The sequence below is a fragment of the Xenopus laevis genome, chromosome 5S, assembly GCF_017654675.1.
Source record: "Xenopus laevis strain J_2021 chromosome 5S, Xenopus_laevis_v10.1, whole genome shotgun sequence".
Lineage (NCBI taxonomy): Eukaryota > Metazoa > Chordata > Amphibia > Anura > Pipidae > Xenopus > Xenopus laevis.
In genome coordinates this window covers 98,180,982-98,199,324 of record NC_054380.1, presented here as the reverse complement: position 1 = coordinate 98,199,324, position 18,343 = coordinate 98,180,982, and the positions used below count along the sequence as shown (strand labels likewise).

At 36.4% G+C, this 18,343-nt stretch overlaps 1 protein-coding gene across 3 annotated transcripts in view; it reads right to left on the bottom strand.

Annotated features, from left to right (window-relative positions):
- Nucleotides 1-18,343, bottom strand: part of pld1.S (phospholipase D1 S homeolog) — a 110,234-nt gene that overhangs the window by 44,606 nt on the left and 47,285 nt on the right. For all 3 annotated transcript variants that reach the window (XM_041564873.1, XM_018265701.2, XM_018265700.2), the window contains 4 exons: nt 5,533-5,703; nt 5,146-5,282; nt 362-507; nt 184-289 (listed from right to left, as the gene is read on the bottom strand). In XM_041564873.1, coding sequence (XP_041420807.1) covers nt 184-289; nt 362-507; nt 5,146-5,282; nt 5,533-5,686 — 543 coding nt within the window. In that variant the 5' untranslated portion in view covers nt 5,687-5,703. The remainder of the gene's footprint in view (nt 1-183; nt 290-361; nt 508-5,145; nt 5,283-5,532; nt 5,704-18,343) is intronic.

Below are 18,343 nucleotides of genomic sequence, written 5' to 3'. Positions count from 1 at the left end.
AACACAAATCAGAATAGTTGTGCTTTCCAGCTGTGCCATTTGCTGCTGGAAAAGCACACATTTAAACATAGGTGACAAGTCTCTCTTTGTGCAATTACCCTAAACCCCTAATCGTGTTGTCCTGAAGGATAATCACTGGTCGTGATACATTAAAAGAGACAGAATGCAATTGCTTTAGAGTACCCTTCTGCTTGAAGACTGTTCTTCTCGGACAATCTCAGCATTCCGTGGAAGGTTTGGCATTGATCGTACATCTCCTCTTTTAACAGTCTGTCTTCTTACTGTGTGGCTAGGGGAAAATGCTAAATTAATCATGTGCTGATATAGTGAGCAATGAAAAAGCCATTAAACTTTTTTTTACCTTCTAGTGGGAATAGGTATTCTGATAAATGCTTTGTACCGAAGTAGCTCTCGGTGGAGATCTTGAAAGTGCTTGTATTTTCTCTTTACCTGCCATGTAAACTCTCCGTGAGTTAATTCTATTGTGTAGATATTTAGAACTGGTGCCTAAAGGGAAACACAGTACACAAGGAGTGTTATAAGATTTACAAAATGCATACAAGAAAGACATGGTGCATTTCTAGTCAGTACAAGAGGTTTCTCCGGAAAAGGGTTTGGTTTTTTCACCTTTAGAGCCTGTAAATAAAACTATATCTTTCTCACTCTCTCCTTTTCTTGCTCCCTCTGTCTCTCTATATCTATGTTAGCATTAATTTGGAGCTGGAACTTAAGGATACAGTTAATGATTTTCACTTTGATGTATGCTACAACTGTAAAAAATACTCAAACTGTAAAAGTCTAAATGATTTTCAGTGTAAAAGAGACATGCATACAACTTCACACTTCTGGAAATTAATAGTAAAATATAAATGGTGTCTGACCACATTATCATCCAAACATAATTCCCTTGGCAAAGGATACTGCGTTTGTCAGAATAGTCATATACTATTGGAAAGAAGAAGGCTTCTTAAATAAATCTTAAGTTAATGACCAGTGGACAAACGAATGGCCAGATTTCCTTTTAACAATATGAAAACTAGAAATATACTGCAATGTTCAAATTCTTAAAGCAAAGCATTTTGTGTATGTTAAAGGGGAACTCCAGCTTCCAAACTAAAATTTGAGGCCCACATAACACAGAAACCCCTAATATATCCATCACAGTCACCGGTTTCTTCAAAAAGTATGAATAAATGCCATTTTCTATGCTGAAATCCAGCTGTTTAACAGTTCTTCTCTTTCTGCATCATTTGAAATCCTGGCAGGGAAGGAGGGACTAAACACGGATGTTACAAATTGTAACAACTTCTCCACAGCTTACAGACAGCATGCAGGAACTACATAACCCACAATGCATTACAAAGTGATGTTCTGTTCCTGTATATTGATATCAGATGTGCAGGGAATTGTGGGGTTTGGAGAATGCAGGCTGAGGACAGATGTCTGTTGATACAATGTAGCAGTAGTCAGCCAGCTCAGCGAAGTAGCCAGATAGATCAGCAGTAGAGCAATGTGCTAGGCTTTAGGGAACATTCAGAAACATTAAAAATCATGAAAAGTCTGCATATTTTTCAATTGATGTATATTGCAAAGTTGCTTGAAATGATGTTTACTTTTCAAAAAGCTCAAGTTATGTTTTTGTGGAGTTCCCTTTTAACTTGCACAATAGTTCAGGACACAAAGGGATATACTTCAAATTACTACTGAACAGTTTGCTACTGCTAACGTATTGGGTTTTGAGAAAATTGTATATTTTAAGAGTGCTGGGAGTGAATATTATCCCAAAAGCACTGACATGTGCAAGAGGCTGATAGCATTGTCATTAATGCAACAAGGCATAGGTAGTACAGGTATAGGATCCGTTATCCGGAAACCCGGTATCCAGAAAGCTGCGAATTACGGGAAGGCCATCTACGAAAGACTCCATTATAATCAAATAATTCAAATTTTTAAAAACAATTTCTGTAATAATAAAAGAGTACCTTGTACTTGATTCAAAGTAAGATATAATTAATCCATATTGAAAGTAAAGACAGCCTATTGGATTTATTTAAAGTTTCAATGATTTTCTAGTATTCTTAAGGTATAGAGATCCAAATTACGGAAAGATCCATTATCCGGAAACCCCCAGGTCCCGAGCACTCTGGATAATAGGTCCCATACCTGTATAGGAGTTCTTTGTGCTTTGCATAAGCTTACCACACCACGCTGTGGGCTGACAGTCCATTCTCTGGACAGGGAAACCTTAAGGTGGCCATACACGGGCCGATAAAAGCTGCCGACAGACTGTGTCGGCAGCTTATTGGCCCGTGTATGGGGGCCCCCGACGGGCTTCCCCGATCGAGATCTGGCTGAAAGTCGGCCAGATCTCGATCGGATGGGTTTAAAAATCCCGTCGGATTGCGGCCGCATCTGTTCGTTGATGCGGTCCCGCGATACGACCGCCCGTTTGCCGAATGCTAGGATCCGATCGTTGGGCCCTAGGGCCCACGATCGGATCTGCCCGATATTGCCCACCTCAAGGTGGGCATATCGGAGGGAGATCCGCTCGTTTGGCGACATCGCCAAACGAGCGGATCTATCCATGTATGGCCACCTTTACTTGCATTCTGCCTGGCTATACCGCTAAGTTGCTATTGTTTGATACGTTTATGTAAGTTTGGTGACTGAATTTGGGTGCAACTATTAAGCTAAAAAACATCACTGTTCCTCCACCCAAACTAATCTACCACACCTAATGGAACTCAAAATACTTCAAATTGTTTACAAGCACAAAAAAAAATGTATTTCTAAATCCCTGAAAAGAGTTACAAGTACAAAATAAAGACTGTAATCAATATATATTTTTTAACTTTGAACCCCCGTTTCTTAACTTTGGTTCAGCAAATATTTTTATACTACAACTCCAAGTGAGTTTTTTGACAATTGACAATATACTGTAATCCAACTGGAGACCCAATGTTAAAGGGGTTGTTCACCTTTAAATTAACTTTTAGTATGACGTAGAGAGAGATCATCGGAGACAATTTTCAATTGGGTATATATTTATTATTATTTGTGGTTATTGAGTTATTTAGCTTTTTATTCATCGACTCTCCAGTTTGCAATTTCAGCCATCTGGTTTCTAGGGGCCAAATTACCCTAGTAACCATGCACTGATTTGAGTAAGAGACTGGAATATGAATAGGAGAGGCCTGAATAAAAAGATGAGTAAAAAAAAGTAGCAATAACAATACATTAGTAGCCTTACAGAGCATTAGTTTTTAGATGGGGTCAGTGACCCTCATTTGAAAGCTGAAAAGATTCAGAAGAAGAGACAAATCAATCAAAAACGATAAAAAATAAATAACGAAGACCAATTGAAAAGTTTCTTAGAATTGGACATTCTATAACATACTAAACGTTAACTTGAAGGTGAACCACCCCTTTAAAGGGGTTCCTCACCTTCCAAAACATTTTTAGCTCCGTTGTTTTCAGATTGTAAACCAGAATTGAAGTATAAAGTTTAATGGTCATGTCTCTGGTGTTTCAGTCTGGGAGCTCAGTTTTAGAGGTGGAAATTCTGAATGGTTTCAATTTGCTACATTAAGTTGGCCATAAAAGGGGAAATTATGTCGCTGCTCTGCAAAAGATTTCATCAGTTAAACAATATGTGAGAAGACTTTTGTTGTGTAGACTAGAAGATCTAACATAGATCAATTGATGTCTTTTTCAAACTTTCACAAAACGCATGCACATTGAATTATGTTCAATTTTTAAGCCTGTTCAATGGTCTGTTGGGACGATTTTGTTGTAAGAATATGATGGTTTTCACACCATTAGTGTAAAGATAAGTAATATAGATTTATAAAAATAAATTTTTATTAGATAGTGCTAAAATTGGTATAATCTGCCCCTGTAAGGCCACCTGTAGTTGATATATTTCTTAGCAGCGTCTCTGGAATATTGGCAACTATTGTATCATTTATAATGAAACTTTTAGGATTCAGCTCAGCTAATTTAGAGCAGTTTACAGAGTTGACGACGACCCTCCCAGAGCTGCTTCAGAAAGATATAAGAAGGTGAAAAATGAAACTTTAAGATTCAATATTAGAAAAATGGTCACAAATAGAAAGTAATTGGAAAAAGTCTTTATTTCTGGTGAAACCAACTCAACTGAAAAAGTGTTGGAAGGTGAACAACTCCTTTAAGAAAAAATGGGGGTCATTTATCAACATAAATATATATCAAGATAAATGAGCCTTAATGTTTCTGGCTATTCTCTAAAAGTGTACCTTTAAACATATTTTTAATAAATAATTGATGGACCTCTTTTAGGCAGCTTTTAACTAGCATTAATGTTTTAAACATTTTTAGATTTATCTGCCAGCCTGGGTCACTGGCTCCTTGCAACCAAAAACAGATTGACAGAGGCTTTAATTTTATGGTCGTTCTTGTTATTTATTGCTTATATTGCTATTTGGACCCTCCCTTACTGATTTTAGATTCTAACTTGCGATTCTGGTTGCTAAGGTAAGTAAGCAATTAAAGGTTATTAATCAGCTTTAAAGTTCAAGCCTGCAAAAAATGTAAATAACTCAAAACCCACAAATCTGAAAAAGTGAAGGCTAGCCAGAATTTGAATTAAGTTTCTTTTAGTACCAAATTCATTCACCATACCAAAATAAATAATGGGACGACACTGTTTATTAGATGCTACGAAAACTGTTCTGTTCGACCAGTGGTGGAGAGACCAGGAAAGGAACAGTAACACAAAAAAATGTATGTGTTTTAAAGTAATTAAAATATAACATACTGTTGCCCGGCACTAGCAAAAGTATGGGGAAGGTCCCCATAGGCTTTATAGCCAATTTGTGATAGAAGGAAAATCGTTAGATCGATGGATTAAAATCCTTTGCTTCAAAGGATTTAATCGTTCGATCGAACGAATAGCGCTAAATCCTTCGACTTCCATATTTGAAGTCGAAGAATTTAACTTCGACAGTCAAATATCGAGGGTTAATTAACCCTCGATATTCGACCCTAAGTAAACGTGCCCCTATATGTTAACTGTTTTGATACACGTATTTTTTGGAGTTACTGTTCCTTTAAAGCAATTTTTAGCTTTACTGAAAGATATTTAAAAAAAAAAAAAAAAGTTCCCACCTTTGATGAAGATGAAGAGGCAAAACGTTCAACTTCCAAGACCCGTACTTTAATGGGACATCCAACCGAAAATGTTTGTAGGTCAGCTTCTTTGAATCCCTTTGTGTTATAGATGGCAGAGAATGGAAAGCACGCACCTAAAAAAAAAAACAACAACAAAACAGTGACCATTTAATGCCAAGGCACTTAGCCAATACATTTTAACACAATATAAATTCACTTACTATTTAAAAAGCTACAATATTAATATATATATATATTTTTTTTTTTTTTTTTTTATTTGTAAGGCTTTGGGGATCTAGGCCAGAATATGGAAGGCAGATAACACCACAGAAAAAATTTCTACAGACTCTGGATAGTATATCTGATAAGGCAAGGGTTACTTACCACTAACTTTGGTGTCACTTGTGATGTCGGCATCCACTTCTTCTCCATCAAAGTGGAGCTCACTAGTATCAAGGTTTTCTATTAGACTGCTCATGTCTGCTGCAATTTTCTGCAGGGCAGATGAATCTATAGATCTTTCAAGTTTCAGAGACATGATGGAAACACAGGGGCCTGTTGGAAAAGAAGACAGAAACTTGATTCAGATGAAAAACAAAAAGTATATACAGAAGTGAAAATAAGTATTGAACACAACAACGTTCTTCACAGTAAATATGAAATTTACACCAGATGTTGGTAACAACCCAAGTAATCCACACATACAAAAAATTCAAAACAAATAAGGCCATAAATAAAAATGTGTGTAGTAAAATATAATGACACAGGAATAAGAAATTAACAAATGAATAAAAGGAGGTACAAAAAGGCATGGAAAGTCAAGAAACCTGCTGAAATCAGTATATAGAAAGCAATCCTGCCCCCTATCATTACAAATTAATATCTGCTGGTTTAGTCCTAATTGATGGCCTATAAAAAGGTTTCTCATTACCAAGGTATCACTCAAGCATCATCTCATAAAAGCAAAGAGTTCCCTCAAGACCGTTGCAAACGTATTGTTGCAAAACATACTGATGGCATAGATTACAGACGTATTGCTAAGTGCATGCTCAAACCGCTAAACTAGTATATATTGTCCGTATATTGTATATAAAAAACTAGTATACATTGTCCAGCAATGGTGCATGATGCCAATCTGTACTCGAAAGAAGAACATAAGAAGAACAAATGCACATAACATTATAAGAAAACTGGATTTTGTTTGTATTAACCTAAATTTTACACCCTTTAAACAACCAGGGAGTCTTTGATAGAAATGATGCTTCGGATTTAGGAAATCACCGACATATACAGAGAACTCGCATAAAGACCTCTCATATGTGAAAGGAAAAAAAACTATTTTCTTTGCGGTCATCACAGTACTCCAGATAAGAATAATAGCTGATACTGCTGCATGATCAACTGAGGAAAATTCAACATAAATGGGTCATTAGAATGAAAAACACAAGTGGTAGATTCACGAAGGGGAAGGAAGGCTGTTGTCATAGTTATAAAGATGTACTGACATTTAACTTCTCATAACAAATAAAGGAAAACTGAATCAATACCATACCGTATTTGTTACCATAGACAATAATTTAACCTTTGCACAGAATAAATGAACAAGCACAAACAGTTTAGTTACAGATAAGATAAAAAAAGAAAAGCAGGGAGAACAGTTCACACATCAGAAGAGCATAAGCAAAAACAAACACAAAATGTGGAAAAGGGTCTGTGATCCACAATTTAGTGCAATCCCTTCAATATACCCCAAATACTGTACAGGTATAGCACCTGCTATCCAGAATGCTCGGGACCTGGAGTTTTCTGGATAAGGGATCTTTGCGTAATTTGAATCTTCATACCTTAAGTCTACTAGAAAATCATGTAAACATTAAATAAAACCAATAAACCGGTTTTGCTTCCAATAAGGATTAATTATATCTTAGTTTGAAACAAGTAGAGGGTACGGTTTTATTATTACAGAGCAAAAATTGTATTTGACTATAATGGAGTCCATGCGAGATGGCCTTACTGTAATTCGGGACTTTCTGGATAACGGGTTTCTGGATAATGGATCCCATACCTGTACAGGATTTCTACAAAACCCAAGTTTCACCGAGTCATGTAACAGAATGAACCCACTATACATTCATTAAAACTGATGATATCACCAAGTGCCATTTATAAATTGTTATACATTGGCTTTCCTTGAGAAAAGGTTAAGAAACAATAACCAAGGGTAATAATATGCAGCTTTTGTTAAGCCAACTCTTTAATTCTCGTTCCAAATTAACATTTGGTTTGATTAATCTTTGGGAAATTTGTGACAGATTGTCTCCATGACAATATGCATTCAAGGGAAAATGTGTGATGCTGAGCATGTTTACCTTCAACTGAACGCCATGAAAAGTGCTAAAGACAAATAAGCTTTTAATAATCATTGATATTATTATTTTCAAGGAACCCCAAGGCAGGCACACATGGACCAATCTGCTACACTGTTCAATCAACCAACACTCGGTAGGGTAACCATTCTATTGATTGTGCATCAGCAATAAGATGAGCTGTGGATCCCCTTCACTGTATAACATTTTCATACCTGCCCATTTTCCAAAATTATTAATTAAAAAAAACAATATTTATCTTGGAATGGCTGTCTAAATAGATATCACAGCATGTTTTATGGAGTGTTGTCCCCCTTATATGTTATATGTACTGCCCCATTATAAGAAGCCAAAGCAAAATACAGTAACCAGTAGCAATGCACAAACATAGACTTATCCAATATAACCAGCGCCATGTCGTGTTTCTCTTGGGTAACTTTATAAAAAGTAAATGAATATAAAAAGAAAAAAAATTTAAATTGATGTTTTTAGTATATGCATGGAAGTTTAAGCTGCAGCCATCCATTTGATGTAAGACTATAACTCCCTGCATCCCACTTACAAGCACAGTTTAAGAACAGCTAGTGGGCTACAAGCTTTCCCCATGTTCCGCCTCATTCTGTTCTATGAATGGAAAGGCACACGGATACAGGTTCCTATATATCTCTGTGAGTACCATTTCTTGGTTTCTTGGTTTCTCAACGTTAGGGTAAGTGAGGCTCCCAAATGTTTGCTTGTATGCATTTCAATATTTTTTTACTTTGATACAGCTTGGTATTTAGCTCCTATTTACAGTCTGTGCAAAAATCTTTAGCTTGTTATTTAAATGCAGATGAATTAAAAAGAAAAAAAAAAAGAATCTGAAGCCACACATCCTGTAGTGTAGAACATGTACTCAAAATGGCTATACAGCTACGGCAACCGTTATCCTGAAACCCATAATCCAGGGATCCGTTATCCTGAAACTCATAATCCGGAAAGCTCAGAATTACGGAAAGGCTCCGATAGACTCCATTTTATCCAAATAATCCACATTTTTAAAAACATTTTTTTCTCTAATTTTAAAACAGTTCCTTTTACTTGATCCAAACTAAGATATAATTAATCCTTATTGGAAGCCGAACCAGCCTATTGGGTTTATTTCATGTTAACATTATTTTTCTAGTAGACTTAAAGGGATACTGTCATGGGAAAAAATTTTTTTCCAAAATGAATCCATTTATAGCGCTGCTCCAGCAGAATTCTGCACTGAAATCCATTTCTCAAAAGAGCGAACAGATGCTTTTATATTCAATTTTGAAATCTGACATGGGGCTAGACATTTTGTCAATTTCCCAGCTGCCCCTGGTCATGTGACTTGTGCCTGCACTTTAGGAGAGAAATGCTTTCTGGCAGGCTGCTGTGTTTCCTTCTCAATGTAACTGAATGTGTCTCAGTGGGACATGGGTTTTTACTATTGAGTGTTGTTCTTAGATCTACCAGGCAGCTGTTATCTTGTGTTAGGGAGCTGCTATCTGGTTACCTTCCCATTGTTCTTTTGTTTGGCTGCTGGGGGGGGAAGGGAGGGGGTGATATCACCCCAACTTGCAGTACAGCAGTAAAGAGTGATTGAAGTTTATCAGAGCACAAGTCACATGACTTGGGGCAGCTGGGAAATTGACAATATGTCTAGCCCCATGTCAGATTTCAAAATTGAATATAAAAAAATCTGTTTGCTCTTTTGAGAAATGGATTGCAGTGCAGAATTCTGCTGGAGCAGCACTATTTACTGATTCATTTTGAAAAAAAAATATTTTTTCCCATGACAGTATCCCTTTAAGGTATGAAGATCCAAATTACGGAAAGATCTGTTATCTGGAAAACCCCAGGTCCCAAGCGTGGATAACAGGTCACATATCTGTATTGCCAGGCATGTAACACAATGAATTGGAAATGTACCAATGGAAATGTTAAAATCGTTGTATCAAATCATAAAGGACAAGCAACACATCTATTCGTGGCTTAAAGGAGAACTAAAGCTTAACTAAAGAAGTAGGCCAGAAATGTTGTACATTATGTTGCCCAAGGCAACCACAGCCCTTTAGCAAGGCAGATCTGTGTCTCAAAAGATGCCCCAGTAGCTTCGCATCTTCTTTTCTGCAGGTTCACTGCACATGCTCTGTGGTGCTGTCACTTACTGAGCTTAGGGACAGACTCAAAATATACAGTACACATAGAATAGAAATGTCACAATATAAGGCTAATTAGTAATTAATACAGATGATTACTACATGGCAGCACAGAAACCAGTGCAACTAGCATCAGAATTTAATAATCAGCCTTGTAACATCAGTTTATATTACAGGCCAACCTCATTTTCTGCTTGATAATTTGCAACAACCCCTAAGATTAGCTGCTCAGAGCCCACTGAGCATGTGAGTGTCACAGACACTTTCCAAGATGGTGACCTCCTGTGACAAGTTTGAAGTCCTGGATCATTGCTGCTATTGAGAAGCTGAAACTGTAGGCTAATGCAATAAGTTCAGTATATAAAATAGGTCATTTTCAGCCATATTCATTTATAGGGTTTAGTTTTCCTTTAATGTAAAATGTTTGTTCCATTTGTGTACCATGTTATAGATATGTCACTTTCCCTAATACCATATCTGAGCTCTGAAGATTCTGAAGAGATGGGATGTCAGGGTGGGTGAGCTGGCCACATCTTCCCGAAGGCAGTTGTATCACAGGGTGATCTGGGACTATTTAGAGATACCGACACCAAAAATTTTAACATCTGTGATAACATTGTTATTTATAATTTTGCCATACTGTACATGTATTTGCACTATACTTTTACATTACCTGTCTGATCCTCCATGTTCCTCAATTTCACTTTAATTACTGTTCCTTTCACACAGTTTTATTGCTCTAAAGGAAAACTATACCTCCAAAATGAATACTTATGCAAAAGATAGTTTATATCAAATTAAGTGGCATATTAAAGAAACTTCCCAAACTGGAAAATATATTTAAGTAAATATTGCCCTTTTACATCTCTTGCCATTTCGTAATAGTCTGACCTGACCAAAAATACTAACTCTTAAGGGGCAGATTTATCAAGGGTCGAACTGAAAATTCGAATTAACAAAATTCGAATTTCAAGCTAATTTTTGTGTACTTCGACTAGGGAATAGCCCAAATTAGATTCGAATTTGAAAAAAATTCAAATATCGAAATTTATCATGTACGGTCTCTTTAAAATTCGATTTCATTCGCCACCTAAAACCTGCCGAATTGCTTTTTTAGCATATGGGGGACCTCATAGAACCTATTTGGAGTCAATAAATGGACTGAAAAATCGAAGGTTACTTTTTGGAAAAACTTTAAATCGAATTCGATCAAATGCACAGTTACTTCGATTCGTACTATTCGACTTCAAACTAAAACAGCCTATTCACCCAGAAAAATAACGATTTTTTTTTTGATAAATTTCGGTTGGTCTCTTTTTATTAGAATTTCGAAGTTATGGAAGTTCCTATTACTTCGAAATTCGACACTTGATAAATCTGCCCCTAACTGTAACAGGAAGAAGTGTGGAAGCAAAAGACAGAACTCTGTCTGTTAATTGGCTCATGTGACCTAACATGTATGGTTTGTTTGTGTGCACCTTAAATTCAACGGCCCTTATTTATTTTTTTAATGCCAGTTTTCTTGTTAGGATTACCCAATGGCACATAGTACTAAAAAAGTATATTATGAAAATGGTTTATTTATATGAAGCAGGGTTTTACATATGAGCTGTTTTATGCAATATATTTTTGAGACCTACATTATTCGGGTATTGTTCTCCTTTAACTCATGAAAAACCTTGCAAACCTCCCTCACCCACCATTTGTTAGGGATGTAGCGAACCGCCGAGTATGTGTTCGCGAACGCCGTTCGCGAACACCGGCAAAAAATGCGAACAGTTCGCGAACTGTTCGCGAACTTCGAACATCCGAAAATCGTTCGAATCGAACGATTGAAGGATTTTAATCGTTCGATCGAACGATTTTCGTTCGAATCGAACGAAAATCGTTCGATTTTAGCGACCGAATGGTCGAACGATTTTGACACGAACGCCTATTGGCGAACATCGCGCGACGTTCGCGAACTTGCGGCGGACGCGAACAGTCGAAGTTCGCGCGAACTAGTTCGCCGGCGAACAGTTCGCTACATCCCTACCATTTGTATCAAATAAAGTAAGACCTAAGAACACGGCTGTGGGACTCTCAGTGAGAACAATGGAAATGAAAACGACCATGCCCAACTTTGCTCTATTTCTTAGGGCAAAGCTGACAGCAGCATCTACCATTGAAAGAGGATTTACTATTCACATAAAAGGAACTAGCTGTCAGTCTGCACAGACATTGCAATGGGAGTACTGCCCTGACAACCTATTACTGGAAGAATTCAAAAGAGATGGGGGGCTATAGACCATGTCTAAAATCAATAAACAATAGGCAAAATCAAGAATAGGAACAAAGTACAAAGAAAAGGACAAAACAAGATTAAAATAATTTGGTCTCAACAAATGTATACATTTAGTGGGGGGTGCCCCCCGTAGATTGGTAATTTATTTTAAGTACCGCAGTTGTTACAATAGTACGGTAAAGTGCTGTGCAAAAAAACAACTGCTACTTCAAACTTCCCATGTTAAATGTGGCCTTTTTTGGAAGGCTTATTTCCTAACTGAAGAGTTGTGCAACTTCCTTTAATAAAAATAACATTGCTAACAAATGAAAGCTGGAAATATCTCACTGTGCTGCACAATCCCTGCAGTCAAGAGACTGTGAGAGAGAAAAATTAAACAACATCAATATAGAACATCAATAGGAAAGTTTTCCAAAAACCACTGGATAGTTTTCCTGGAGGTGCTGTAGGTCATTGTGAAGAATTTCCCGTTCAAATGCAAAAGATGCTGGAAGATAGACTTCAACAAACTGAAATGAAGTGTTACTGCCACCATCCTGCCCTACTGCTGACATTTGGTTGTACCTGTACTAGATCTTCTATGGAACACTGGATATAGGTGAACAAGATGAGGACAGTAAGATAAAATGGTGGCAGCCATACTTCATTTGTTTGTTCAGATCGTTCATTTTCTATACTAACATTAACCACTAAATCACCAAATATACGGGTAGAAACAAAAGAATTTTACCTGTATCTGACAATTCAGCATTGATGTGTGGCCAATGTTCAAGCACCTTCAAAGGCACACACAGTATTTAAAAAAATACAAAACCTATCTGTATAATTTGTATTATTATTATTATTATTATCACCTATTTATAACATATTCCACAGCCCTGTACAATCAATGGGTGTATACAATGAACATACAAATTACATACAAAAATACAACCAATACTAAAGAATTTTGCTTTGGGCCAAAGAGAATCATATTTCTAACAAATGAATTCAAGAACAAATTCTGGTGAAAAGCTGCAAAAATTCTAAACTTTTACCCTTTTTCCTGTGTTTTCCCCATGAAATAATTCTGCCCAATTAACTATTTTGTCCCAAGTGAGACTTGCTGTCCCGGGCATTGTTCTTTTATTATTTTATTCAGTCGGAATGGTTAGTGGAAGTTAGGAAGATTGCAATGTACAATCGTTTGTCGGATACAAGGCTAAAATCTGCAGGTCTATGGCCAGCTTTAAACTGTAAGTCCGAGATGTTTAAATGGACAACTAAACCTTAGCTGTTTTTTAAAAACCTAAACAAATAGGCAAGGATGACATAGATTTGGTATATATAGAGGGTTAGTAAGGAGAGCAGTTTATTTTGTATCCATACATAAATTGTTTCTATTGAGTTATATTAATACAATATTACAGAATGGCTACACAAGGTTTTCTTTTCTCTACAGGATTTTTAATTAAAGGATTTTAAATGGACACTGTATAGAGTTTCTAAGATACAGCTGACATTACTGGGTGAGCTTTAAAAAAAGCAAAATGTTTATTTGGGTTTTAGAGAATTATACATCTTTTTATTAATTTTTAATGTGATACGTTGTTGCATATAGAGGCTTAAACAGTTATTAAGAATGTGCAAAAGATACAGCATGTTTGATTTCAGTAACAAACAATATAATTGGATGATCACTTAATTGCACATTGACTATTTAAAGTTTATTGAGATTCTGTTGTTCTATCCTTGAGAAAGGATTGAAACATTGAATTTTTATACAATGTGTTTGGAATAACTGGATGTGCCAGTTGGATGATGATTTTTGTATATTAAGTTTGGCTGAAAATTGATTTGTTTTTGCATTAGAGTGCAGACACTATGGGGTATATTTATCAAAGAGTGAAGTTAATAGTGAAATTCCGCCACTCTCCCATTCATTTCTATGGGATTTTTATAGGCGTATTTATCAAAGGGTGAACTTTCACTTTCACCCATTGATAAATACGCCTTTCAAAATCCCATAGAAATGAATTGAGAGCTGCGGAATTTCACTCTAGTGGCGGAACTTTACTCTTTGATAAATTTACCCCTAAAGGACAGATATATATATATATATATATATATATATATATATATATATATATATATATATATATATATATATATATATATATATATATATATATATATATATATATATATATATATAGCAAATTTGAGTACAGTGCACACGGATAACCGAAAAAAGCAATGCCTGTGTGCTGGTTACATGTGTCAATAGTCAAAGGCAAGAGAGAAAAACCGCACCAACAGGTCTTTATACAAAAATAGAAAACCTTTTATTCAACCGGCTCCAGCGGTCGAGCCGAAACGTTGAATAAAAGGTTTTCTATTTTTGTATAAAGACCTGTTGGTGCGGTTTTTCTCTCTTGCCTTTATATATATACATATAGAGAAGGAAAAACACTGACCATTCAAGTCCATTCTGCAGTGCTGTGTTTATGAGGGCATGAGGTACACAGGCATCCCCTCTTCCAACCATACCTACCCCTAACTTGTGCACAATAGACCCTTTTGCCTGCCCTATGGAAGATGGCATGGATAGGGCTGGCGTGCACCCCTAATGCTGTGCGCTGAAATTTCACACAATATTTTTTCTGGCACAAGACACACCTCTATATATGATTAACATGTATCTTGTAAATAGTGGAGTTAAAATGATAGACCGATAACTGACCCAAGGGCCTGCCCTAGAAATTCCATCAATGCTTTATAAAGGAGGTTCTGACAGTGTTATCTTATGGCTAGGATTGAGTATGATAAGTCGTTACAAAATATTGATGTTTCTTTCACATTACAATAGGTCCAGCACATCCTGGTGGGACTGAAACATTTATCACGTAAATGATTTCTTGATGGATTAAACTGACTGTGAACGTTAAAGGACCCCGGGTGTGGGTCAGGAAAACTCTGACCCGCACATCACTAGGGTCTACTGTTCTAAATTGATACATTTAGTTAATAAATTTATCATCTTTGCCTCTGCTGAGCAGAATACCTGTGTCTCATTAAAGGCAGCTGTTAGAATTGATACAATAGTTGCCAATTGTATCAACTAATATTGCCACTAAATTTAGCAAATTGTAACAGTTCAGAATGCTTCTGGATCACCGAGCTGCAGACAGGAACATTAAACTGTAAACTTTAATTTTGGTAAAACAATGAAAAAATGGAAAGCAATTGAAAAAAAGTCTTTATTTTTGCTGAACAATCTGAAAACAACTGAACTGAAGGTGAACAACCCCTTTAAAGAGCCAGGTATCAGAGAGCAAATGTTGCTCACGAGCCACTGGTTGGGGATCACTGGTTTATATAAACAAGCTGTTGTATAGCCATAGGATAGCCATTCAAGCACAGGATATACAGTTTATAAACAAGCTGCCATTCAAAGCTGAAAAAGGAGAAAAGGTGCAGGTAAATTCTGAAGAATCCCATTGTTTACTATAGAGCATATCAATTATCTGCTGTGTAACCTGTACCGTTTCTCCTTTTTCAGCTTTGAATGGCAGCTTGTTTATAAACTATAGGTGTTTCTGAAGCAAAAACATCCAACCAGTGTTACCAGTGCAACACAACAGTACATTATATTTTCATTACCTTTCACTCTTTGGCATTACTGTTTCTTAAATGAATCCAGGACTTGATTCCAAGAAGGTTCAGTTCTTTGAGGGAAATATTGCTTTTTAGGGCTTAACTCCACGAGCACTTTTGTCGGATGTCGTTGGATTAACAAAACACATCCAACAAGTTGTATGTAGACGCACGGATCAAGATACAATGGGACTGATTGAAAAAAATCTGATGCATAAACTACATTTTCCATCAGACCTGATACGACCGTCGTATGTGAATGCTGCATCTTCATCTGACAAATGGATGGCATCGGAAAATATACTTTTTTTCTCATTGAAATATATTGACTGTTGGATTTTAAGGCACAAAGAAAAGACTCCATCCGACTTTATTTGATCCGACTTTACATTCTAGCCTAGTGGGATTAGATTTTGTCGTTTCCTATAAAATCTCGAGCTGCTGCATGGTGAATCAGATAAAATCCGACCCACAAAATTGGATGAAAAGCGCTCAGAATTTTACCGTTAGATGGGGGTTTGCACTTTCCTTTGGATAAATGAAGCAGGATTCACTTGGATAAAGGGTTAAATACAACTCATGTGTCTTCTTTCAAAGCAAGGCCAATCAAAATGACCAATCAGCAGGAAATGTGTAAGAAAACCTGTTATCAATCAATTTATCAGAAAGATCCTCAGAACCATCCTTGTACAAACATACCGTACCAGGCTTTTCCTTACCTTCCAATAAAAGTCAGACCTGCAAACCAATAGCAAGCCAATGATTAACTACATGTTTTGCATTCTCTGTTTGAATAAAAATAACTTAGATTTTTATCAGATATCACCTCACAACAGATTTTTGATTGAAAATGGCACATAAAAAATTATATATTTCGTTGTTTATTTATTGGATTTTATAACACTTACATTAGACAAGGTGACAGACATAAAGAATATGCTACCATATTATTATTTTAGTCAGAAAAAAAGCAAATGTTAACTTTCTGCATAAAAGCAAATTGGAAATTTGAGAAAAAGAGTTAAAGCTCTTGTATATGTGGCCAGGGGTGGGACACTGTGTATTGTGCTCATTAAGAACATGAAGTACACCTTAAAATTCACTTAGTATGATGAAGACACTAGTAAAAGACTCTCACGTATGGGTATTTGTGAATCTTTTTGAAATATGTTCAGATAGGAGACAGATTATTTGCTAAGGGTTACTGCCCATATGCAAATTTTGGCCATGGTTTATAAATGAGCCCCAGTAAATTAATCGTTGTCTTATTATAAAAAATTATTTTTTATTCAAGGCATACTGTTGCATTAGCCACATTTCTCATTAGCAGTACAGTATATTGAAATAATCCTTAGAAGTAAAGGTTTGTTTATGCTGTATTGTGGGACACGGTCTCTGTACTGAACAAAATCGCTATCCATAGATGTCACAGCACATTCCCTAAATCAATTTTAAAAGTCTTTATTGGTTTACATGGCTGGGATCTCCAACAAGCAACAATGTTTCAGGCTCAAACACAGCCCTTTCTTAAGTAAGAAAGAGCAGTGTTTGGGCCTGAAACGTTGGAAGTACAATTTTGAACTTTAAGGCTACATATACACAGAGTTTATGCAGGAACCCGTGGAGTTCAATAAAAAACTATGTATAAGAGCACATAAAGTATAATTACAGTTAAACCGCACCTGCTGTTTTGGCCAGAAACCTGTACAAGGATTCTCCAACATATATGAATTTTTCTCCAATATACAGCACTCCAATTATAATACAACCGTCTTTATTGTTTGTAGGACACCAGCACAATGCAACGTTTCGAGTGGCTTGACAAAGAGTGGAGTGCTGCTCGAAACGTTGCATTGTGCTGCTGTCCTACAAACAATAAAGACAGTTTAATTGTAATTGGAAAATTATGTGTTAAAAATGATTGAATGAACACTCAGGACTAATGCTACATTTTCTTTGTATTGTACAATTCTGTGCGTGTCTACAATGTGTTCTCGAGCAGCTAAATCCATCTAAAACATATGAATTGTCCACGGTTGTGTATGAGACTTGAAACCAAAAAATACAATCTCTCCTTGCAAAATGACAATATAAAATTCTGTCTTTGGTTACAAGCCAAGATAGAGGTAGTATTGCAGGAAAGGCAAAACTATTACATTACTAGCTAATAGCACTGCAATCAGATGTGATGTATTGATATCCATGTACAGGTACTACAGAAACAGGCTTACTGAAAAGTTTGTTACCTAGAAATGCAGTCTTATCAAGACTATCAATTTCTTCCAAATATTTGCTGCTGTGATTATGGTTACTTGCTACAATCTATACTTGCAAACTTTGCAGTAGTGGGTTTTAGTCTCATAGCAACAGTGTATTGCTGGTATATTTACTGCTTCACTCTGTGTTAACTGATATAAAGAAATGGCTTTGGTGTTGTTTGTGCACCTAGGTGGCCTGTTAACTGAATGCACACCAAGCAGTGACAGAAAGGCCCCAGCTTCAAAATACTAAAACAAGTACAGGTATGGGACCGGTTATTCAGAATGCTCCGGACCTGGGGTTTTCCAGATAACGGGCCTTTCTGTAATTTGGTTCTTCATACCTTATGGCTACTAGAAAAATATTTAAACATTAAATGAACCCAATCCCTATTTGTCCCCCTTTCCTGGTCATTGCAAACACTAAGGGGTTATTGATTAAACTCTGAATGCCATGAACCCATGGAAAAAAAAAACACACAT